This window comes from Leptonychotes weddellii, chromosome 11 (genome assembly GCF_054177405.1).
Source record: "Leptonychotes weddellii isolate Sample4059 chromosome 11, ASM5417740v2, whole genome shotgun sequence".
Classification (NCBI taxonomy): Eukaryota; Metazoa; Chordata; class Mammalia; order Carnivora; family Phocidae; genus Leptonychotes; species Leptonychotes weddellii.
In genome coordinates, this window is record NC_138379.1 from 41796927 (window position 1) to 41823204 (window position 26278).

At 36.7% G+C, this 26278-nt stretch overlaps 1 protein-coding gene, 1 long non-coding RNA gene and 1 pseudogene across 4 annotated transcripts in view; 2 read left to right on the forward strand and 1 right to left on the reverse strand.

Annotated features, from left to right (window-relative positions):
* Window positions 1–26278, forward strand: part of SBF2 (SET binding factor 2) — a 434906-nt gene that overhangs the window by 264213 nt on the left and 144415 nt on the right. For all 3 annotated transcript variants that reach the window (XM_081797377.1, XM_081797378.1, XM_081797375.1), the window contains exons 10-14: window positions 518–595; window positions 1901–2014; window positions 2783–2911; window positions 6401–6499; window positions 17281–17485. In XM_081797377.1, coding sequence (XP_081653503.1) covers window positions 518–595; window positions 1901–2014; window positions 2783–2911; window positions 6401–6499; window positions 17281–17485 — 625 coding nt within the window. The remainder of the gene's footprint in view (window positions 1–517; window positions 596–1900; window positions 2015–2782; window positions 2912–6400; window positions 6500–17280; window positions 17486–26278) is intronic.
* On the reverse strand, window positions 8726–12251 carry LOC102743978 (mitochondrial calcium uniporter regulator 1 pseudogene; annotated as a pseudogene).
* Window positions 17494–24421, forward strand: LOC145716034 (uncharacterized). The gene is made up of 2 exons (XR_014138358.1): window positions 17494–21393; window positions 21609–24421. It is a non-coding gene; the product is annotated as an uncharacterized LOC145716034 (long non-coding RNA).

The window sequence follows — 26278 nt, forward strand, 5'->3', positions numbered from 1 at the left end:
ATAAGCTTATTCACTTGGTCCTCAGTATTTCAGTTAATTAATTAATTAATTTTTAATTACACTAATAAACATAAAAACAAATGCTTGTTTAACATTTTCAACTATATAGACAAATCATTCTGCCCTAGACTGTTCCCTTCCCAGAGGTAACTAGTATTTTATAGTTTAGTGTATATTCTTTCAGAACTTTACATTTTCATTTGTGTGTTTAGTGTGTGTAGGTAGGTAGATAGATCAACAGACCAAGAGAGAGATTTAAGGTTTGTTTTACTTTCAAATAAATGAGACCATACTTATGTGTGTTTTTCTAGCACATGTTTCTTCATTAAATATTTTGTCTTGGAGATCTTTCCCCAATAGTACATACAGAGCTGCCTCAGTTAATTGCATTGTTTCCTGGAGGAAATATATTGTTATTCGTGTACTGACACTTTTTCATCTTAGTATTCCAACTAGGTTAAATAATAGGTTTTATTGATATTAAGATTTTGTACATAACCAAACTTCTTTGCTTTAGATTCTACACCCAGATTTGGAAGTAGCAGATCATGCTTTTCCCCCTCCACGAACAGCTTTATCCCACTCAAAAATGCTGGTAAGAAGTTTAATATTTAAATTTGATGTTTTTAAATAGAGCTGTACTTTTATTTGTAGGGTTGTTGAAGAAGCTGAGTGTAGTGAGAGTCAGATGTACAGCCTAGTTTAATAAGTGTACCAGATTAGATGTTCTAATTGAACAGTCACTGACTGATCTTATGACCTGCTCTTGGAGGAGCCACAGGGCAGCACGCAGACTGGGAGGGGGTAGAGGTAAGACTGTTGCCCTGAGGAGGCAAGAGTAAGTGTGCGTTGTAGCCTGGAAAACTATGCCAAGTATCAAATCGAAAGGGCCAGGCAAGGATAAAAGGGGGAAGCTTACAAAAAATGGAAACGGATATTGTTGACAATGAGAGTCAAGTTTGACAGGTAGATGAAAATAGTTCCAGTTAGAAGCCATGTAAGTAAGAGTTAATATATAATAAAGGCCCCTTTAAAGTTTTCCCAGTGCAAGGAGGGCACGTATTGAATGGAGCACTGGGTGTTATACACAATCAATCATGGAACACTGCATCAAAAACTAATGATGTATGGTGACTAACATAACATAATAAAATAAAATTAAAAAAACAAGTTGAATGAAAATAATTATAAATTCAAAAGAAAAATAATTAAAATAAAAATCTAAATTTCACCTGAAAAAAAATTTTTTTGAATGCATTTCTTAGAGTTGATCTTTGTGGCCAGTCAGGAGCCTTACAGAACTGGATACCTTTGATAAGTTATTTAAGCATTCTTGAGCATTTCCTTGTCCAGGGTTGACCAAATAAACTTGTAAGTTTCCTTTCAGTTCCAAAACTATGATTTTTATTAAAACCTGAATTATCAAAACCAATTTTTAAGTCATACCTTATTAATATAGGAATAGATTTTTATAAGTTGGATAAACTTTGGAAGAATTTCATAAGCTTTTAAAATATAGTCTTTTGAGATTTTTTTCTTTTATATTTGTGACTGTACTTCTTTTGATGGAAGTAAAAATCAAATGACTTGGGAAAGATGTCCTTCTCTAACTTGGTGAAGGGGGAGACTCTGACTTTTTCTGAGAGGAAAATTGGATATACTATAGGCAAGTTTTGTTTGGTTCACTTGAAAAAAGAACTATTTAACAGCCTACCCCGTTCAATAATGGGACAGGCTAGATGCCCACCACTCAGGACTGCCACAAGTAAGACTTATGTGTAGAAAGTGCAGACAGATTGATTCAATAAACTCTCAGGTTCTTTTCAACTTTCTGTCTTTGTGATATTTTTTTTTTTTAAAGAAATTCAGTTACCTAACTTGTTTCTTTTTATATTTTCAGGATAAAGAAATACGTGCAATTTTTCTTAGATTATTTGCACAACTTTTCCAAGGATATAGATCCTGCCTACAACTTATAAGAATTCATGCAGAACCAGTAATACATTTTCACAAGGTAAGATGATACATTACCATGTTGTATGTGTCCAAAACATGGCCTCTAATTTAATAAAACAACTTGGTTGTCTTTTTTTTAGCTGTGTATTTTGACCTTAGTTTATCAAATGTGGTTATTTTTTAAGTCTCTGCTTTGTGATTAGGTAATAATTTTTAATGATACTGTGGAACTGACATGTTTTCTTTAGAGTTTGTTAATTTAATTTTAAATTGTTTTTTTTCTTTTTTTATGATTTATTTAGTTATTTTGGAGAAAACGAGAGTAATTAAAAGTACAAAAATTAAAATTTAATTCTAAATTGGTTTTTCTTTTTCTTTTTTTTTTAAATTTATTTAGTTATTTTCAAGAGAAAGAAAGTGCCCAGAGGGGAAGGAGAGAGGGAGAGGGAATCTCAAACAGTCCCCACTAAGTGCGGAGCCCAGCTACGTGGGGCTCCATCTCACCACCCTGAGAAAATGACCTGAGCTGAAATCAAGTCAGCTGCTTAACCAACTGGGCCACCCAGGCGTGCATAAATTGTTTTTTCTTTTAAAATTGAGTGTTAATTTTTAATTTCTTCTCCTGCTTTATGGACAGACTTATTGTTATTCTTTCTAACACTGTAATATTTCAGACATCAAAAGACCTTTTTGAGAGACTGTATTTTATAACAACACATTTATGCGTGAAGATATTTATTCAGGCTTTGATCTTTCTATTTTTGTTTTGACCATTCATCCATTACTAAGTGATAAATTATTCATTTCACTTTTTCTTTCTTTACAGACAGCTTTCTTGGGGCAGCGTGGTTTGGTTGAGAATGATTTCCTCACTAAAGTTCTCAATGGAATGGCATTTGCAGGTTTTGTTTCAGAAAGAGGTCCTCCCTATAGATCCTGTGATCTCTTTGATGAGGTATAGTTCTTATCAAATGAATGCATATTTACAGACAAAATTGGACTAGTGGTTAAAAGTAGAGAAGTAGTATTTTTTTAATGTAAATTTAATTAGCCAACATATAGTAGATCATTAATTTCAGATGTAGTGTTCAAGAATCCATCAGTTGCGTGTAACACCCAGTGCTCAAAATCCTAAATGTATTATAAATTGAATATCAAATAATCCAAATGTTACTTATTATTATGCTTATTAGATCTTGGTATTTATAATGTGGATTTGAAAAATTAGAAAAATACAGGATGTCACAGAAGTACATAAACATCTTGAACAACTGAATTTAAGTAGTTCATTAAAATCTTTTTGAAAAAGTGACAGTGATTATATAAATAAAACTTTTATTTTTGAAGGCAGTAATACAGTAATTCCTTTATCAGTTTCAGAGAAAGAGAAAGGTCTAGGTTTAATATATAGATATGTGATTTCAAACTACAGTTACATTTAGTCTATTAGTGTCATAGAGCCATAGTTGGGCTCAGTGGCATTCTTTTTTAAAAATTTTATTTTATTTAAATTCAATTAATTAACATATACTGTATTATTAGTTTCAGAGGTAGAGTTCAGTTATTCATCAGTTGCATGTAACACCCATGCTCATTACGTCATGTGCCCTCCTTAATGTCTATCACCCAGTTACCCCTTTCCACCACCCACCTCCTCTCCAGCAACCCTCAGTTTGTTTCCTATAGTTAAGAGTCTTTTATGGTTTGTCTCCCTTTCTGATTTTGTTTTATTTTATTTTTCCCTCTCGTCCCCTATGATCCTCGCTTAGTGGCATTCATACTAATCAATAATCAACATTTGTCTATATCCCGTAGGAGATCTTAAATATATGGAAGGCAGATTTCATTTCTATCTTCAAGGAACTGGCCATATAAAGGGAAAATTAGGACAAATGTGACTCCAAATAAGGATACTGTTTCATCTTAGTTGTGATTTATTTTAACACATCTTTCCATTTATCATTTAACTGCGTTTACAGCAGCTCATTCTGGTGGATAGAACAATGTGAATACTGTTCCCATTTCAGTTTCTGAAAGAGCACTGTATTGGAACCAATAAATCTAAAAGTTCTGTAGAGTGTATAAAAGGAAAACACTTAGCACCCAGGATAGTGGAGAATAGTAATAGTGATTATGTTTTGCTGCAGGTGGTTTTATTTTGTTTTTTGTTTGTTTGTTTTTATTTATTTATTTGACAGAGAGAGAGAGAGAGTGAGAGAGGGAACACAAGCAGGGGGAGTGGGAGAGGGAGAAGCAGGCTTCCCGCTGAGGAGGGAACCCGATGCTGGGCTCAATCCCAGGACTCTGGGATCATGACCTGAGCCAAAGGCAGATGCTTAACCAACTGAGCCACCCAAGTGCCCCTATGTAGTTTTGTTTTGTATAGAGAAAATAGGAATCAAGTTCTTAAAGATCTCGGTTCAGAGAAGGATCTTTTATTTTCCGCAAAGATTATTAAGTAATCACAGATAAGAATGAAAGAAGGGGCACATGCTGTAGTTCTGAGTATGGAGACCTGTACCAAAAACTTTAATTAATAACACAAAGCATATGAAAGTTTAGGAGAGATTGCCCTGTGGTGTAAGCAGTTCTTTCTGATGAATTACTAATCACTGATTCCCTAATACCAGCATTTAATATGATTGATCACTAACCATCTGATTTTTTTTAATAATTTTTTTATGTTAGTCACCATACAGTACATCATTAGTTTTTGATGTAGTGTTCCATGATTCATTGTTTGCGTATAACACCCAGTGCTCCATGCAATACGTGCCCTCCTTAATACCCATCACTGGGCTAATATGTATCAGTAATTGACACATAATGTTTAATGGAGTTACATTAGATGCTCCCCAAGGTCCTTTCTAGCTCTCACATTCTATTAGTTTCTGAAGCATTCTGAATAGTAACATTGGTTTATATACCCCTCATTTTTCCTATCTAAATTCTCTTAGTAACTCCTTCTGGCAGCTTCATCACAACTAGTAAGTCAGAGTGATTGCTTGCAGAAAACTTTCTTGCCATAGCCTCTGACTGTTTTTGTAAATCCTTCCCTTGCCTGGAGTGTCGACCCTCTACCTTTCAGTCTAACCATGGCTTCCTATTTTTCATGCTCTGCTCTTATCTCACCACTTCCTCCAAACTTTCCCAGAGTAAATGACTCTGAGAGCCACTTGGTCTGTATTAAGCTTCATGTTAGGTCTCTAGCTTTATGTGGCAACTTATCATTTATTATCTACATTTATGTACATAGGATATACATATAGCCTCTTGATTGGAAATGATGATAAAGCAAGGACTAAGTCCTATTGAGTCTCCCCTTAGCGTTCATCCAGTTCTGTGTTCTCCCTACAGTTACGATTTTTCCTGTCTAATTGATGTTGTTACTTGAAAGCTAGTTGTTCATATGCGTATTTCAGTCAAAGGCCTAAAAGGAATGAGATGCCAGACCTAAGTAATTTCTCTTGGGTCATTTAATTTGCTTGAATGCGCTTTTAAAGAAAAATAGCACTTGCTCCTGGAAAAGGGATCCTTGTTTTCATCTAACCTAGGGCAGCCTACCACACTGAAGATTTTAGAGGCTTTGAGAAGCAGCCTGCTTTGTGTGTTGCCTTGTCCCCATACTCCCATCACGTAGGCCTGTTAGAAGGAAAGATATATTTGCCTTTGTTTGACAGTCTTTCTGATTTCTGGCCTAGAATAGGTGGAGTCAGAGTTTTATATGTTTGTCTGCTCCAGTGAATCTGTTAGTTTCTAGAAGGAAAAACTCTATATTATACCCTTTTTTAAAAAAATCATCTTTTTACCCTTCTTTCCCATACTCACTTTTTTTCTTGTTAGTATTCTTCTCTCTGCTTCAAATGGATATACTGTTCTCCCAGTAAATTAGTTTTGTAGGGAAATGGATTAGAGTTAAATAATTTGATAACTGGAAGGAGGTCAAAGGTCATTTTGTTTTTCCATCTGATTGTAGAGATGAAGAGACTGAAGCTCAGGAGTTTTAGTGACTTGTTCCAAATCATAGTGTCAGCAGAGCTAAGACTAAAGTCTGAGTCACCTGACTTGAACATTTGGTTCATGTTTTGTAAGTTAGGGAAATGTTTGGAGACTTTCTGACCATCTGAAATTCTCTTGAGTGAGAGAATTCTCCGAATGAGGCCTGAAGAATGAGAGGGTCTCTCTCAGTTCCAGAAATGATTTTTTCCAAGAAGAAATAGGGCCCTAAATTATCAGGGATAGACCACCAGACTATCCAAGGACTCGACTGACTCTGTAACTCTAGAATAAAGATGAAACCCAGTAAAAATGTAAAATATTTTGTCTTAATAATAAGATATATTTTAGATGCTTTTTGGTTTGCAAATTGTAAGAAATTATCACACAGTTTTCTAATTTAGCATATTTTGGAGTTGATGTTTTGCCATTTGATTCTTTTTCCAAGTTGGTAGCTTTTGAAGTAGAGCGAATTAAAGTTGAAGAAAATAACCCATTGAAGATAATAAAGCATGTCAGAGAACTTGCCGAGCAACTATTCAAAAATGTAAGTAAATATGTTTTAGACAGTCATTAATTTTATTTTATTTTATTTTTTAAAAAGATTTATTTGAGAGAGAAAGAGAGTGGGTGTGTGTGCAAGTTGGGGGAGGGGCAGAGGGAGAGATTCTTTCTGGCAGATTCCCGCTAAGCATGGAGGAGCCCCACTGGGGCCCCCATCCCAGAACCCATGAGATCATGACCTGAGCCAAAATCAAGAGTCAAATGCTTAACCAACTGAGTTACTCAGGCACCTCAGACAGTCATTAATTTTAAAACTATGTAATTATTTTGTTTAAAAAACTAAGAAGTGTCATCTTTCTAGTTGTCTTTTTGCTCTGACTTAAAACCTTTGGGATTATAAATTACAAGATACTACAGTTGGTACTGTGCATCAAAACAGACCTCATTTTTCAAAGTGATTTTCCTGTCAATCAACTATGTTATGAAAACATCTTAGTCACAGTTTTCCCGTTTGTTTTGTGCCCTCATTGTGATTTTCATTTAGGACCCTGTGTTCTTGAGAGCAAACTGTTCATTTTTAAGACATAAAGATTAGACTCATTGGAGACCAGAACTAGAACTGACCAATGTGTCCGCTTTAGTGTGGTGCAGTGACTGTCAGCTGGATCAGGAAAATTGTTTGAGCTGTATTGTTTAGAGCAGACAGGGAGTAAAAAGCTGAAAGAAAGAGAGCAGGTTGCCAAGTGACCACAGAAACTCAAGGGTAGAAATATTCCTTTTATAGAAGGAATGCAATTAAGTTATAAAGATTGGGATGTGATAAAGTGTGAAATAATCATTTGGATGCCAAGACAGAAGAGAACCTAAGGTGACAGGGAGATTACATACATGCAGAAAAATGGATTTTGGCTAATGATTGCTAGTCATACTTCCTACCTGTAAAGCTTTTCAGAGTTGAAACTTGTACTAAGAAAAGGAAAGTAAATGGCAAGTATGGTTTCCCAGGGGAAAGTTGAAGGAAGGTGCATTTCAGGAAATATATTTAAGAAGGATTTGGGGTCAGTATTGCAGTATCATTTAACTTAATTATTCGAATAGGTGGAACTTTTTGGACATTGGGTCATAAGTCAGTGCTTTGTCACATCCATTTGAAATCTGAGACCCAATTGGATAAAAACAGGAATGCTAAGTTGTGTTTGTTTCATGTTATTCAGTTATTTATGGATTTTATTTCTGAAGTTATTTTAAAATTTATCCCTTTGACTAATACCCTGCACTCCACATACAACTGTGTCCAATATAATAAATCTATTTCTTGATTAGTGTGCTGACAGTTTTAAAAAAAAGAGTCCTGTCAGAAGGAAAATGTGTGTTCTGTGGTGGTCTTCGGCATTTATGATGGCTGTGTAGAACTACTGTAGAGCATGACCACATGAGAAGTTTCTGTTGATGTATTGTAATAATAATAACAAATATTGAGTGTGGCACAATGTACCAGGCATGGGATTAAGCACTTTACATGCATCATCTGTAATCTTCACAACCACAGTGTTAAGATAGGTGTCATTATCCCTATTTTACTGGGGATAATTGGCTCAGGATCATATGGCTATGAAGTGATTGAATCCAGATTTTAAATTCAGAAACTTTCATCTGTCCAGTTCCTAAGCCTATTTTCTTTCCCCACATTAGGCTGGCTCATCTCTAGCTGGAAAAATAGTGATATTTCCAATGACTGACTTTTATACTTTGTTCTTTATAAAGCACTTTAACATACTTTCTCATTTGATCTTGTAAATGACCATAGGACATAAATAGGGCAGATGTTGATATGTGAGGAAACTGAAGATGGAAGTTTTTTTTCTTGCCCACTAGGAGTGATTTACTGATGGATTTCAAAAAAAATAGCGAAACATCAAATGGGAATCAGTGTTTGAGATTTTGGGACTGATCCCTTGAATAACTGAATGTTTATTTCTTAGATCTTTACAGGACTATTCCAAAACTGTAAAATTTTATAGCCTGTAAGTGATCAGAGCTGGGGTTCTGACACAGGTTTGTCTCTGTTACATGACTGAGTACATAGTGTATGTAAGGGAGTGTGCCAAGCCACTTTGATGCAAAAACAAAGTAATTTCCTTTTTTGCCATCCTAGAACTTAAGTTTTATGAGAGCTTACACTACATACTACGCACTCTACTATATTACATAGTTTACACTAAGCTGACACAAAACTGAAAACTGCAGTAAAATAAATAATAATTATACATTCTTTTTTTTTCTCTTTAAATAGACACTTTATTATATCTACAGGTGATAAAATCCCAGAGCTACTGTTAGGCACATAAATACAGACCCTGCTAAATATTTAATGTTATCGAGCTTGTGCGACTCCAGCATGGTTTTGAGGCCAGTGACCTCAGTGTCTATCTTCCTGTTTGTTTGGGTGACAGCCTGATCTTGCTGGGCATGCAATGACACCATTTCTGTCCTCATTTCCAGCAGCTTCCTTTCATTCAATGAATACAATTCTTGCACTGTGCTCTTTTCTAGATTGAAGTCTAATTTGATACCTGTTTGGACTTTGATTACTTCATCCATAACTTGTTTTAACTGATGTAGTTTAGGGTTTATTTTCTCATTTTCTGCTCTGAGGGCTGAAAATTCACTCTTCTCCAAAATAATACCTTTTTTCACATTAGCAATCTGCGGCATTATTTGCTGAACAGCGATCTCCTGCTGCATCTTGGTGACCATATCCTGGTAGACAGTATCCATGTTGGTGTCCATGATCTTGACCAGTGCAGAGGCAGTGATTCCTGCTTGCTGGGTTGGGAACCCATTTTCTTCGAGTAAACACACTAAGGCATGGGTGTCAAAGTAGAGCTTCTTGTTCCCACAAGAGGTGAAATCTCTCCTTTTGTGCTCCAGATCTCTCCTGTACTCCAGCTGCAGGCTCCCAGCAGAAGGGCTTAGTTCTGTCCTGGAGGAAGCAAGGGCGGTCACTTGGCTGTGGCACAGGTGGAGGGCGCCGATGGCCCAGGCACCTCCAGACAGTCACCTCCCCACGGGCTTCAGCAGCCTGCCTGGATTTGGAGGGAAGGGATGGAGGGTCCTGGGCATTAGCACTCCCGGTGGGCAAGAGGCCGGCACAGGAAGGGCATGAGCAGCTAAAAATTATAGCTTCTTAAAGGTAAATATAAAACATATATAACATGCACCACACCTATCCTTTAAAAACAACACTTTTAAAGTGATCACCATGAGGGACTGTATTACTAGGTAGGAGACGTAAATCGCCCTTCAAATGTACTCTATATTTTTTAACCCTTATTGGGCTTTTTCCCCCCAGTCTAATTCTATTCCATTTAGTTTAATCAATTCCATTCTTTCAGTATGTATTTATTAAGCATATGCTAGTGCCAGGCATTTTCTAGGTACATGATTCCCCTAATATCCTTCAAAAGAGGATACATGTACACGATGAGTAAGAATTTCAGAATATCCCCATGGATTGTCATCAGACTTTCTGAGATTCCTTCTAGTTGTAAGATTCTAAATTCCACATGGTCCCAACATTTCTGAAGTGAATACATTACAAAGTTAAAAAGGAGAGCATGATGGTAAAGTTACTTTCTTGGGTTATGCAGGAAGTCTAGGGGAGGGAGGATGGTCTCAATGCAAAGAAAATAATCTAGATGGTTCTATTTTTAACTAGCCAGTTTTTTTTTTTTTTAATCACATTCTAAAATTCCCTTTTGGTAAGCAGGAACCAACCATATAATTTGACTGTTTCCTTATTATTGGGTTAGAATTGAGACCTGGTGATTCCACTTAGATGTTTGTAAATACTTTGTTGCAGTAAAGTCTGGTATGTGTACCTAGTCTTTCTGCTTCACTTATCTTTGAAGTACTCAAAAATGAACCTTAATTTCTCAGTTTCTTCTCACCACTCCTTTATATTGCTTTTTAATGAGTCAGAATGTGAGGAGACATGAGTAGGATGTTGTTAACCGGGTTTAGGTGCTCTTTTAACTTTCTGGAGCTTCCTAAATAACTAAGGAAAGAATTTGGTGACTTAAGTAGAGGAGGGGAATCGTAAGGGGACATGAAGGAGAAGGAAGGGAATAACTCCATTTGAGACAAATTGTGTAAGCGTTGATAAGGTTTATACCATGAAGATTATCAATCATTCATTATAAAGCTTTTCTTTCCATTCTCACTGGATAATGCTGGATCTGGATCTGCTCACTTTGGCTTTCAGAATCTTCATGTCTGTATGACAGACAGCACATTTATGTACTTAATGGCTCTATCTCTATGATTCTCCATACACACTTACAAAGGACCACTAACTACACACAAAATGGGAATGTTAAGATAGGCCCAGATAAGAGCTTTATAAAACCTCCATTCGAAGGCATCAAGAAATCAGTTGGACATGTGTTTTACTGTTTTACATAGTACCATTTTTCTAATTTGTTTTGCATCTGCAATAGTACATAAATATTTGCTAGACTGTGTAATTTGTCTGACAGCTTTCTTAAAAGAAAAATGAGAAGACTTGGACTTTCTTAGAGAATAATATGAGATTTCTATTTGTGCTTTAAGAGTATTTCATTGCCCAGGATTGCAGTGAATTGATTTTAAAATCCTAATGGGAGAACAAAGCCCACATACAGGAATAGCCTTTGTAAATCGCATAAGGTCTATAGCGTTTACATTTCTGCATAAAATTAATTTCACTACCAGGCAAATTTAATCTACACTGTTGATATTTGTACTCTTTGCCAACTGTGAATTAAAGGATTTTGTTGTTGTTATAGGAAGGAAGTAAAATACTGTGATCATCTTTAGCTTAAAAAATCAAACCATAAACAACTTACTTAGATTATTGTGGTGAAATGAAGCCCCTAACCCAAGCATAAAAATCACACTTCTTCCCTTATCTTATCTGATTTATTTGTTCATTTTTAAGTCAGGTTTAGTATGATACAATTTACGTATAGTAAGATTTACCTTTTTTAAATGTTCTCTAGATTTTGACGAATGAAGCTATACAACCATCACCACTAAAATAAGGACATAGAACATTTTTGTCACCCCTCCAAAGTTCCTTAATTTGTTATAATCACTTCCTCCTACCATCTCAAACTTAGTAACTGATCTGTTTTCTGTCTCTGAAGTTTTTGCCTTTTCTGTAGTGTCAGTATGTAGCTTTTGAGTTTGGTTTCTTTCACTTAGCATAATGCATTTCAGATTCCTCTATGTTGCTACCTGTATCAGTTGTTTACTCCTTTTCATTGGTGAGTAGTATTCCATTGTGTGGATGTATCAAACTTGTATTTCTCTGTTAATGAACTGAAAGGCAATTTTGGCAATTATGAACAAAACCACTGTAAACATTTGCGCTGGTTTTTGTGTGAACATAAATTTTCCTTTTTCTTGGATAAATATTTAGAAGTAGGATGCTGGGATATATGGTATCAAAATATTAACTTTATAAGAAACTGCCAGACTGTTTTCCCAAATGTCTATACCATTTAGTATTACTACCAGCCATATATGAGTTCCATTTGTTCCACATCTTTAACAAAGTTTGGTATCCTCAGTTGTCTTTTTGTTTTGTTTTGTTTTGTTTTGTTCTTAGCCATCCTCATAGGTGTGTGGTGGTATCTTATGGTTTTAATTTGCATGTCAGCAGGTCAGTGAAAGTATAGGTCTCTTTCCTAGTCACTACATGCTCCCTTGGCACTTGTGAAAAGAGTACTTGTCTTAGAATATAAAGCCTTCATCTTGAATCATAAATTAGAGCAGTGGTTCTCTACAGGAGAAACCCTCCCCTCCAGAAATTTGTCTGTGTCTGGAGACATTTCTGTTTGTCACAGCTGGAGAGGGTGTGCTACTGGCATCTGGTACGTGGAAGCCAGGGTTGCTTCTAAACATCTTACAATATACAAGATACACACTACCCCCCCCCCCACCCAAAGAATTATCTAGGTCAAAATGTTAATAGTACCATGGTACAGAAACCCTGAATTAGGGCAACCAGCACATTAGATATTAAAGTCATACATCAAATTTATTTATATTAAGGATGCAACTTTAATTCAGTTGGGTGATCATTGAAAGTCCTGTGAGGATGGAAAATTGAGAATGTTTCCTTCCATCAATATTGTATTCATAGCTAGGCAACCCTAAAAAGTCCAGTTACATTTTGTCAGTGTTTAATGACTTAGTCCAGTGATAGTATTGATTTCAGCTATATTTGTAAAACTTGCTATCCCATACAGCCCTATGAATAATTGGTGCACATTAAATAATTATTAAATAACCTAAATTAATATGGGAAATTTTGCAGCTGCTAACAAGGTCACATCGATTTGTCATTCACTGCTGAGACCAACATGTAGGAAGAAATTTTTTTCCCCAATGTTGCCTACTTTGGATTTCCAGGAGGGTTTGGGGCTTTTGTTTTATTTTGTTTGCTTTGCTTTTATTTGAAGTGCATTCTCAGCCTTATTTTCCGTAAGCCCTAGGCATATTCTCATTTGGCTTGCCAAAAAAAAGAAAGAAAGAAAGAAAAGAAAAATCCATGTTTCCAGACCAGATGGTATGTGTGTCATTTTTTCAAGTCTGAGAAATTCACTGTACTTCCCAGTACTATCATATATTCTCAAAGCAGGATTACAGAGCCCATTTCTTGAAAATCATTATCTAATTGTAAAATTCCCTCTAAACAATAGTGCATTTTGCTGGCTTTTTTGGGCAGTTTATCTTGGTTGCCTTGGACAAAATTGTTACCGTGTTCTCTATAAGTGTTTAGTTGCCTGAATTCTTTGTTAGTAATTTATAATTGCATTTCTCTACAATCAAAGATGAAAATTTGGCAGCTTCTTTATTCTATTGAAAATAATGAATTTCCTTGTTTCTACAAGGATGTTCAACAACAAAATTGGGCTGAAGTTTTTAATGAGCTCAGTAATCTTCAAGGGACTTGCCCAAATGCAGTTGAAGTTCCAAGTAAGAGCAGATGTTTCTAAGAATATGCAGAGTTCACTGAGCCTTAAACTTCTCATTTCTTGTCTTCTCAAAAGTCATTATGTGAGTGATTAACATAACATAATAAAAAAAAAAAGTCATTATGTGACCAAGTTGGGTGTAAGGTAGCAAATGTGTTTCTTTATATTTACCACACTGCCCGTTAGAGGGCAGCAATGTACAGACACAGTGGCCAGAAAACCAAATACTTGTGTTTCAGGGGCATGAGCCCTTTTTGCATCTTCTAAACACAACTGAATATAATTTAGTAACTATCCCATAATCTGAATTTTTATGAGGAATATCTATACAGCTACAGGATAGCCTCATTTTGAACTTTGTTTTAAAGTGATTAAAAAATGCTTTTTAGTCTTAATTGTGTATAGATTTGGTTTATAATATTTCAAATGGCTTATGAGAAGAAAAACACTATTAATGACTAATAGCAATATCTTTTCTTTAATAAGTAATTTCTGTTTTAAGCCTTACTGACTACAATTATTATTGTTGTTAAAATATAAGTAGCTGGTGATATGATGGGATTCCTGGGAGAACAATATAGTTTAAGTTTTAGAGGCATGGTGTCATACCATAATATATGCAGTGAATAAATATTTTTTTCAAATGAATGTACTCTAAATTTTTGGAAAACAGCTTTCATATTTATTCTGGGGAATAAATATGTGTGTATGTGAGTGTTCTAAAAGCCTTCCTATAACAACTCATTTTGGCCTCAGAAGAACCTTATGAAGTAGGTACTGTAGTATTATCTAGATTACAGATGAGGAAACTAAAACACAAGTGGTGAGTGAATGGACGCAGCACCAGGTCACATGACTAGTAAGTGGCTGAGCTGGAATTGGACCCAGAGGTCTGACATCAGAGACCAGGCACTAAAATACTTTGTTGTACTACTCTCTCATTGAATTGTCTAACCTCTCCCTCTGAAGTGTAGTGCCACCTGTCTCACTTTCTTACACAGAGTCCTGTTTGGGGGCTCTTCACTCCATTAGCCTTTTTAATCTTTCACTGGTACCAATTGCCATACTATATTAATTATTACAGGCTTATATAAGTTTTGATATCTGGGAAGTGTGACTTTTCCACTTACTCTTCTTGAGAATTATCTTGACTATTTTGGGATCTTTATTCTTCCTTATAAAGTTTAGGTGAACTTAGCACATTGCAGGATTTTGATTAGAAATAATATGTGTATCCTTATTTTTCTAAATGACCTTAAGTCATTCTTGGAACAATATAGAAGAATATACAGTAAGAGAGTTAGATAAGATATAGTTAGAAAGGATACTAGCATCACTAAGATTCATTTTCTACTTTTATTTTTCCATGTTTTAAAATTTGTTACAATAAATATTATTTACATCATGGAAAATAAGTTGAAAATTTTAATTCTTATTACAAAGAAAATAAATGTAAATAGAAGCAGGAGTAATAAAGAATGTACTTTAAATGATTCTGATCCAGACCTCAAAATCCACATGAATTACCTTTCCAGCCTGAAAAAAAATCTGCCAATGGGTTTTAGAAAATTGATATTTGTAACTTTGAGAAGGTATCTTAGACATTGTGCCTAAAGAACAGAGAAAAACAAACATACTACTTTTGAAAAGGACAGGTTCAGAAACTACAGAGAAGTGATACTGGTGTTAATCCAGGCATAATTTTAGAGGAGTTTTTTCAGCATATAGTTTAGAAAGTGGTGATCATGAAGACTTGGAGAGAAATTGATTTATTTATTGTCCCCTGCCTTTGCTAAAGATGCAAAGGAAAAATACAAAGTAATAAGGGTTACTTTGGCAAGAACAAGTTTTATATCTGACTTCACCCTCTCAGGAACCTTGTTAAGAGAAGCATAAGTATATCTCTTAGGCAAAGTTATTTACCCAGTATCACGTAATGAGTAGAACAAAAACTAGAACCCAGGCTTTTTTACACTTAGAAGAGTATTAATTCCATTGTGTTGCTGAGATATGCTGCCTATATCATCTTCCATGACCCAGCTGTTTATCTGGGTCTGGCCAAATAACCATAAAGAATTGTGGGGAACAGCTCTCATAGAGGATGACGATGTCCATTTTAACTGTCTGAAGAACATATACAGTAGTACTGAGCTTAATCTACAACATGAATAATAGGTTCAGGGGGAAAGGGGAATTTTCTGGTTGCAAAGGATAATGGTGGTAAAGCAGCCTTCCCTGTAGAATGGTATTGAAGGATGGATTCCATTCTGCCTGTAGTATTTGAAATATAATCCTACTTAACTAGGTGACTAGATAAAAATTTATGCCAGCCTTAAGGGTCTATGAAAATATTAACTGACACATTTAATTCAATTACTGCCAGCCTAACATGTGTTCAACATTGTGTCCCACTCATTAGGAAATAGTTTAGGGTGCCTGCTATGTGCCAGGCAGTTTCTGGGTGCAACAGATGTATAGCAGAGGACAAAAAATATTTTTTTGATTGGCTGAAATGTTGGCCCTCATGGAGCTTCATTTTAGTAAGAGAAGGGTAGACAATAAACGAGTTAAATAGAATTTATAATATGTGAGAAGATGATAAGTTCTAAGGAGAAAAATATAGTAAGAGGAATAGGGAGTGTGTTAGGGGGTATAATTTTAGATAGGGTGGCCAAGAAAGGTGGCATTTGAGCTAAGAAATGCAGAAAGGGATAGAGGATGCTGTTCAAATTGTAGGGGGATAGGCAGAAGGAACAGTTAAGTGCAAAGGCCTTGAGGTGGGAACAAGAAGGCCTATGTGGCTAGAGCAGAATGAAGGAAAACAGTAGCAGGACACAGTCCTATAGGAAAGCCAGATTTTGTAGGGCCTTGTAATTATATTAGGAACTTTGGATTTTACTCTCAGTGAGATGAAGAGCCATTTGAATGAATATAGTTAGGTGATGGTTTGACATACTTTTAACTAGATCACTCTGTCTGCAGTGTTAAGAATAGAGTAAGGGAAGGAGCGAGGGTGGAAGCAAAGAGACCAGTCAGGAGACTATTCTTCTGTGGTAATATAGAGATGTTGGCTTGAACCACAGTGTTGATGTAAAGTGGTCAGATTATGGACATATTTGAAAGGCAAAATCCAAAAGGTTTGCAGAGGAATGGATAATTGGGTTTTAGAGGAAGGCATTAAGATGACTAAGCTTTTCACCTGAGTAGAAAAATAAATATGGCATTTACTGAAGTGAGGAAGGTATAGAAAACAGATTTGGAAGAGATGAAGAGTAAGTGCTCCATTTTGGACATATATTTAAGATGTTATTTTAAATCCAAATGGAAATACTATGTGTGGACAGTTGAATATATGGGTATGGCATTCAGGAGAAAGCTCAGTGGGGGATAAAAATTTATGAATTCTTGGTGTTTCTATGGTTTAAATATTGAGAATGGAAGCTGTCACCAAGGAAATAAGTATAAATAGAAAAGAGGCCCAAACTCTGAGCCCTGGGGTTTTCACATAATTAAGAGATAAGGAAGATGAAAAGTAGACAAAGATGTAGCAAGAAGACCTAGAAACCAAGTGAAGAAAGCCTTCGTGGAGAAGGAGTAAGAGTGATAAGCTATATCAGATGCTGCTGATAGATCACGTAAGAAGTAAGATTCTGGTACTCTCTTTTATGGCATGTATCTGAGTTATGTGTAATCACTCATCTGTCTGATTTCAGTTTGTGGTCATCTGAGCTCCCACTCTCTGCCTGGCAATCTGCCATTGTTATTTTAGCTTTTGACTCATTTTACCTGTTTGATGTTGCAGGAGAATCCCAACCCTCATATGGCATTCCAGAAAGTTCCACGCCCGACAGAAGGATCCCACTTGCGAGTTCATATTCTTCCTTTCCCAAAGATTAATGAAACTCGGGTACAGGAATTAATACAGGAAAATCTTGCTAAGAACCAGAACGCACCTCCTGCTTCACGGGTGGAAAAGAAATGTGTTGTGCCAGCAGGTCCACCTGTTGGTATGTATTTGTCTGTTCTTTTGTTTTAAAAGTAAACCTTTCATCAAGATATAAGACACAAAAATGAAAGTGTACCACTTGACAAATTTTTACAAAGTAAACAAACTTGCATAACCTGAATTGGAGCATTGTTAGCACTCAAAACACTGTTCCATTCACTGTCTCTCACAAATGGTAACCATTAACCTATCTGCTACCACTACAGTATCTTTTCTTTTTAAAAAACAGCTATATTGAGATAGAAGTCACACACAATAAAGCTCACTCTTTAAAGTGCACAATTCAATTGTTTTTAGTATATCCCAGAGTTGTGCGCCCATTTTCACTATCTAATTTCAGAATATTTTCATTATGCCAAGTAGAAATACCCATACCTAGTAGCAGTACTCCCATTTTCCCCCAAAACTACTCCTTCCCTAGCATGAGGCAATAATCTACGTTCTATCTTTATAGATTTTTACCTATCTTAACATTTTATATACATGGAGTTGTACAGTATGATCTTTTGTAACTGGCTTCTTTCATTTAGCATAATATTTTCTTTCCTTTTTTTTTTTTGCTTAAAATTTTTATTATTTATTTTTATTTAAATTCAATTAATTCACATATAAATGTATTATTAGTTTCAGACATAGAGGTCAGTGATTCATTAGTGTTATATAATACCCAGTGCTCATTACATCACGTGCCCTCCTTAATGTCTATCATCCAGTTACCCCATCCCCCACCTCCCCTTTCCTCCAGCAACCCTCATTTTGTTTCTTATGCTTAAGAGTCTCCTATGGTTTGTCTCCCTCTCTGATTTCATCTTGTTTTATTTTTTCCTCTCTTCCCCTATGATCCTCTGTTTTGTTTCTTAAATTTTACATGTGAGTGAGATCGTATGATAATTGTCTTTCTCTGATTAACTTATTTCCCTTAGCATAATACCCTCTAGTTCCATCCAAATCATTGCAGATGGGAAGATTTCATTTTTTTCATGGCTAAGTAGTATTCCGTTGTATGTGTATATACCACATACTCTTTATCCATTCATCTGTCAGTGGACATCTGGGCTCTTTCCATAGTTTGGCTGTTGTGGATATTGCTGCTATAAACATTGAGATGCAGGTGCCCCCTCAAATCACTACATTTGTATCTTTGCAGTAAATACCCAGTAAGTGCAATTGCTGGGTCATAGGGTAGCTATGAGGAACCTCCATACTGTTTTCCAGAATGGCTGCACCAGCTTGCATTCCCACCAACAGTGTAAGACGGTTCCCCTTTGTCCACATCCTTGCCAACATCTGTCATTTCCTGACTTGTTAATTTTAACCATTCTGACTGGTGTGAGGTGGTATCTCATTGTCATTTTGATTTGTATTTCCCTGATGATGAGTGATATTGAGCATTTTTTTCATGTGTCTGTTGGCCATTTAGATGTCTTCTTTAGAGAAATGTCTGTTCATGTCTCCTGCCCATTTCTTAATTGGATTATTTATTCTTTGGGTGTTGAGTTTGATAAATTCTTTATAGATTTTGGATACTGGCCCCTTATCTGATATGTCATTTGCAAATATTTTCTCCCATTCTGTGAGTTGTCTTTTGGTTTTGTTGACTGTTTCCTTTGCTGTGCAAAAGCTTTTTATTTTTTATTTATTTTTTTTAAAAGATTTTATTTATTTATTCATGAGAGACAGAGAGAGAGAGGCAGAGGGAGAAGCAGGCTCCCAAGGAGCAGCGAGCCCGATGCGGGACTGGATCCCAGGACCCTGGGATCATGACCTGAGCCGAAGGCAGACGCTTAACCATCTGAGCCACCCAGGCGCCCTGCAAAAGCTTTTTATCTTGATGAAGTCCCAATAGTTCATTTTTGTCTTTGTTTCCCTTGCCTTTGGAGATGTGTCTAGCAAGAAGTCATTGCGGCTGAGGTCACAGAGGTTGCTGCCTGTGTTCTCCTCTAGGCTTTTGATAGATTCCTGTCTCACTTTTAGGTCGTTCATCCCTTTTGAGTCTATTTTGATGTATGGTATAAGGAAATGGTCCAGTTTCATCCTTCTGCATGTGGCTGTACAATTTTCCCAACACCCATTTGTTGAAGAGACTTTTGTCCATTGGATATTCTTTCCTGCTTTGTCGAAAATTAGTTGACCATAGAGTTGAGGGTCCATTTCTGGGGTCTCTATTCTGTTCCATTGATCTCTGTGTCTGTTTTTATGCTAATACCATACTGTCTTGATGATTATAGCTTTGTAATAGAGCTTGAAGTCTGGAATTGTGATGCCTCCAGCTTTGGTTTTCTTTCTCAAATTTCTTTGGCTATTTGGGGTCTTCTCTGGTTCCATACAAATTTTAAGATTATTTGTTTCATTTCTTTGAAAAAAGTTGATGGTATTTTGATAGGGATTGCATTAAATGTGTAGATTGCTCTAGGTAGCATAGACTTTTTTTTAAGTTTTGATTTTTTTTTAAGATTTTATTTATTTATTTGACAGAGAGAGAGAGTGCACAAGCAAGGGGAGTGACAGGCAGAGGCAGAGGGAGAAACAGACTCCCCACTGAGCAGGGAGCCTGATGCGGGACTCAATCCCAGGACCGCAGGATCATGACCTGAGACGAAGGCAGCCACTTAACCAACTGAACCACCCAGGCATCCCGGTAGCATAGACATTTTAACAACATTTGTTCTTCCAATCCATGAGAATGGGACGTATTTCCATTTCTTTGTGTCTTCCTCAATTTCTTTCATGAGTGTTCTATAGTTTTCTGAATACAAATCCTTTGCCTCTTTGGTTAGGTTTATTCCTAGGTATCTTAGGTTTTGGGTGCAATTATAAATGGGATCAACTCCTTAATTTCTCTTTCTTCTGTCTCATTGTTAGTGTACAGAAATGCAACTGACTTCTGGGCATTGATTTTATATCCTGCCACTTAGCTGAATTCCTATGTGAGTTTTAGCAGTTTTGGGGTGGTGTCTTTTGGGTTTTCCACATAGAGCATCATGTCATCTGTGGAGAGTGCGAGTTTGACTTCTTTTTTGCCAATTTGGATTCCTTTGATTTCTTTTTGTTGTCTGATTGCTGAGGCTAGGACTTCTAGCAGTGGTCAAAGTGGACATCCCTGCTGTGTTCCTGACCTTAGGGGAAAAACTCTCAATTTTTCCCCATTGAGGATGATATTCACTGTGGGCCTTTCCTATATGGCTTTTATGATATTGAGATATGTTCCCTCTACCTCTACACTATGAAGAATTTTAATCAAGAAAGGATGCTGTACTTTGTCAAATGCTTTTTCTGCATCTGTTGAGAGGATCGTATGGTTCTTGTCCTTTCTTTTATTAATGTAGTGTATCACATTGATTTGCAGATGTTGAACCACCTTTGCAACCCAGGAATAAATCCCGCTTGGTTGTGGTGAATAATCCTTTTAATGTACTGTTGGATCCTATTGGCTAGTATCTTGGTGAGAATTTTTGCATCCATACTCATCGGGGTTATTGGTCTGTAATTCTCCTTTTTGGTGGGGTCTTTCTCTGGCTCTGGGATCAAGATAATGCTGGCCTCATTCCTTCCATTTTTATTTTTTGAAACAGCTTCAAAAGAATAGGTATTAATTCTTCTTTAAATGTTTGGTAGAATTCCCCTGGGAAGCCATCTGGCCCTGGACTCTTGTTTGTTGGGAGATTTTTGATTACTGCTTCAATTTCCTTGCTGGTTATAGGTCTGTTCAGAGTTTCTATTTCTTCGTGTTTCAGTTTTGGTAGTTATACGTCTCTAGGAATGTATCCATTTCTTCCAGATTTAGTTGCTCATAATGTGTTCTTATAATTGTTGGTATTTCTTCAGTGTTGGTTGTTATCTCTCCTCTTTCATTCATGATTTTATTTATTTGGGTCCTTCCTCTATTCTTTTTGATAAGTCTGGCCATAGGTTTATCAATCTTTTTTTTTTTTTTTAAAGATTTTATTTCTTTATTTGAGAGAGAGACACAGCGAGAGAGGGAACACAAGCAAGGGGAGTGGGAGAGGGAGAAGCAGGCTTCTTGCCGAGCAGGGAGCCCAATGTGGGACTCGATCCCAGGACCCTGGGATCATGACCTGAGCCGAAGGCAGATGCTTAACGACTGAGCCACCCAGGCGCCCCAGGTTTATCAATCTTATTCTTTCAAAGAACCAGCTCCTAGTTTTGTTGATCTCTTCTCCTGTTCTTTTGGTTTCTATTTCATTGATTTCTGCTCTAATCTTTATTAACTCTCTTCTCCTGCTGGGTTTAGGCTTTATTTGCAGTCTTTCTCCATCTCCTTTAGGTGTAAGGTTAGGTTGTGTATTTGAGACCTTTCTTGTTTCTTGAGAAGGGTGTGTATTGCTATATACTTTCCTCTTAGGACTGCCTTTGCTGCATCCCAAAGATTTTGAACAGTTGCATTTTCATTTTCATTTGTTTCCATGAATTTTTAAAATTCCTCTTTAATTTCCTGGTTGACCCATTCATTCTTTAGTAGGATGCTCTTTAGCCTCCATGTATTTGAGTTCTTTCCAAATTTCCTCTTGTGATTGAGTTCCAGTTTCAAAACATTGTGGTCTGAAAATACACAGGGAATGATCCCAATCTTTTGGTACCAGTTGAGACCTGATTTGTGACCCAGTATGTGATCTGTCCTGAAGAATGTTCCATGTGCACTTGAGAAGAATGTGTATTCTGTTGCTTTAGGATAAAATGCTCTGAATATATCTCTGAAGTCCATCTGGTCCAGTATGTCATTCAAAGCCCTTGTTTCCATGGTGATCTTCTACTTTGATGATCTGTCAATTGCAGTGAGTGGGGTGTTAAAGTCCCCTACTATTATTGTATTATTATCAGTGTGTTTCTTTGATTTTGTTATTAATTGGCTTATATAATTGGCTGCTCCCATGTTAGGAGCATAAATACTACAATTTTTAGATCTTGTTGGATAGACACTTTAATTATGATATAGTGTCCTTCCTTATCTCTTATTAGTCTTTGGTTTAAAATCTAATTTGTCTGATATAAGGATTGCCACCCTAGCTTTCTTTTGATGTCCATTAGCATGGTAAATGGTTTTCCACCCCCATACTTCCCATCTGGAGGTGTCTTTGAGTCTAAAATGTGTCTCTTGCAGACAGCATATCAATGGGTTTTGCTTTTTTATCCAGTCTGATAGCCTGTGTCTTTTGATTGGGGCATTTAGCCCATTTACATTCGGGGTAACTATTTGAAAGATAAGAATTTAGTGCCATTGTATTACCTGTAAAGTCACTGTTTCTGTATATTGTCTGTGTTCCTTTCTGGTCTATGTTACTTTGGGACTCTCTCTTTGCTTAAAGCTCCCTTTTAAATATTTCTTGCAGGGCTGGTTTAGTAATCACAAATTCTTTTAGTTGCTGTTTGTTCTCGAAGCTTTTTTTTAATTTTTTTTTTTTTTAAGATTTTATTTATTTGTGAGAGAGAGAATGAGAGACAGAGAGCATGAGAGGGAGGAGGGTCAGAGGGAGAAGCAGACTCCCTGCTGAGCAGGGAGCCTGATGTGGGACTTGATCCCGGGACTCCAGGATCATGACCTGAGCCGAAGGCAGTCGCTTAACCAACTGAGCCACCCAGGCGCCCCATGTTCTGGAAGCTTTTTATCTCTACTATTTTGAATGACATCCTAGCTGGATAAAGTATTCTTGGCTGCATATTCTTCCCATGTAGCACCCTGAATATATCATGCCAGTCCTTTCTTGCCTACCAGGTCTCTGTGAATAGCTCTGCTGCCAGTCTAATGTTTCTACTCTTGTAAGTTATGGACCTCTTGTCCCCAGGTGCTTTCAGGATTTTCTCTTTGTCTCTGAGATTTGCAAGTTTCACTATAATATGTCAGGGTGTTGACCTATTTTTATTATTTTGTAGGGGTTCTCTGTGCCTCTTGGACTTGAATGCCTGTTTCCTTCCCCAGATTAGGGAAGTTCTCTGCTATAATTTGCTCCAGTATATCTTCTGCCTGCCCCCACCCCTCTCTCTTTCCTCTTCTTCTGGGATCCCAGTTATTCTAATGGTGTTTCACTTCATGGTATCACTTATCTCTCGAATTCTCCCCTCGTGATCCAGTAGTTGTTTATCCCTCTTTTTCTCAGCTTCTTTATTTTCCATCATTTTGTCTTTTATATCACTAATTCTCTTTTGCCTCATTTATCCTAGCAGTTAGAGACTCCATTTTTTATTGTACCTCATTAATAGCTTTTTTGATTTTGACTTGATTAGATTTTAGTTCTTTTATTACTCCAGAAAGGAATTCTCTTGTGTCTTCTATGCTATTTCAAGCCCAGGTAGTATCTTTATAATCGTTCTTCTGAACTCTAGTTCTGACATCTTACTTATGTCCATACTGATTAGGTCTCTGGCAGTCAGTACTGCCTCTTGTTCTCTTTTTTGAGGTGAGTTTTTCTGTCTTGTGATTCTGTCCAGAGAAGAATAGATGAACAAGAGAACAAAATACTAAAATGGCAACAATAACCCCAGAGAAATGTACACTATACAAATAAGAAGAGACCTGAAACCAAAAAATAAAAAAGAATTAAAAAAAAAAAGGGAATACAATCAGACAGTTGAACAGAACAGAGCAACACACTGGATCCTGTGTGTATTTTGGTCTGTTTGTTAGAAAACTAAATCCCCAAATTGTAAAGAAAGAAAAACTTACATATGTACAAAAATAAAATTAAATACAATTAATTGGTAGAATGTAACTGTAAAAATGAAAATTAAAAGACAGAAAACAAAAAAGAAGTAATATAAACAGGTGAACAGAACACAGCAATACAGGATATCCTGAGTATATTTTGGTCAGTTTGTTAGAAGAAACTACATCTCAAAATTGTAAAAAAAGAAAAACTTATATATATACAAAAATAAAATTAAGTACATTGAAAGGATAAAATATAACTGTAAAGACAAATTATTTATTTGACAGAGAGATAGAGAGAACAAGTAGGCAGAGAGGCAGGCAGAGGGAGAGGGAGAAGCAGGCTCCCTGCCGAGCAGGGAGCCCTATGCGGGGCTCGATCCCGGGACCCTGGGATCACGACCTGAGCCGAAGGCAGCCGCTTAACCAACTGAGCCACCCAGGCACCCCTGTAAAGACAAATTAAAAAAGACTTTCACAAAAAAAAGAAAAGGAAAGAAAAAAAGAGAGAACATGATCAGACAGGTGATCAGACAGATTCTGGGTGTATTTTGGTCTGTGAGAAGAAACTGCATTCCAAAATGGTAAAGAAAAAAAAAATACATATATGTATATATATGAAATTAATTATATATATGAGATAGTATATATTATATATAATATATATATGAGACATGATATATAATATATATGAACATATATATGAAAGTAAATACAATGAAAGGATAAAATGTAACTGTAAAATTGAAAATTTTTAAATATTTTTTTAAAAGTTGATAAAATAAGACATTGGTTGAAAAAGGAGAGAAAAAAAATTAAAATTGAAAGACTAAAGAGGGTCGCCTGGTTGACTGACTAGTCATTAGGCATATGCCTTTGGCTTGGGTCATGGTCCCAGGTCCTGGGATCGAGCCCCACATTGGGCTCCCTGCTCTGCGGGAAGCCTGCTTCTCCCTCTCCCACTCCCTCTGCTTGTGTTTCCTCTCTCACTGTGTCTCTGTCAAATAAATAAATAAAATCTTTTTTAAAAAATGAAAGACTAAAGAATCGTGGGAAAAAAACCATGAATTCTTATACTATTTTCCCCTAGTTCTAGAGTTTTGCAGTTCTTTATGATTGGTAAACTTTGTCTTAGCTGGATGTTCTTGTGGATCTTCTTGCGGAGGGGCATGTTGTGTTGATTCTCAAGCATCTTTGCCCCTGGTGGAATTGCACTGCCCTTGCTAGGGGGCCAGGCTAAGTAAGGGGATCTGATTGCTCTGTGTGACTTTTGTTCCCTGAAGGCATTCTGTGCCACTTTAGAGGATGAGAATGAAAATGGTGACCTCCTAATCTCCAGCCCTGGAGCTGAAAGCTCAGGGCCCCACTCCTCAGTGCCCTCAGGGAAAAGCAGGCAATCACTCCTGTCTCCCTGGTCTCCATCTGCACTCATGCTCACCCAGTCTGTAACCTTGTGTTTCTGTCTCAGGCACATGACCCCGTTTTGTGTCTCCAAACCCTGTAGACTCCTGCAGTGTGCACCTGTGTTGCTCCTCCCAGAGGAAGAAACGGGGTCTTAGTGTGGTTCTGCCACTCTCTGGGCCCCTGCTCAGAGAGCTGTTGCCCAACCATGCCATGGTTCGTCATATATGGCAACCCCGAGCTGAGAGCCCACTCCTGGGCTCACTGATTGCTGCCGGTTTCCGCGCTCCGATGCCTGGGAACTCTGACACACTCAGGCACTCCCAGTCTTCCTGTGATCCTGGGGATGCTGAGACCACACTGTCCCACCAAGGATTACGTCCCACTTCTGTATCACTTTCTGGTGCCAGCTTATAGAGGCTCCCTCCCCCGCCACAGCTTATCTTCCCTTATCAGAGAACATAATTTGCACATATTTTTTCCCGTTTTATGGGTTGTCTTTACTGATTTTTATCTCTTCTTCCTTCTTCAGCTATTGAGGGAGATGTGTTCAAGTCTCCTGTGATAATAATAAAATTGCCTATTTTTCTTCATATATTTTGAAGATGATTTATTGGATGCAAATATGTTTATAAATGTTGTAGCATCCCAGTGATTGATCTTTTTATCATTATGAAATATTCATCTTTGTCTCTAGTAATGCTTCTTGCCTTAAAATATACTTAGATGAAA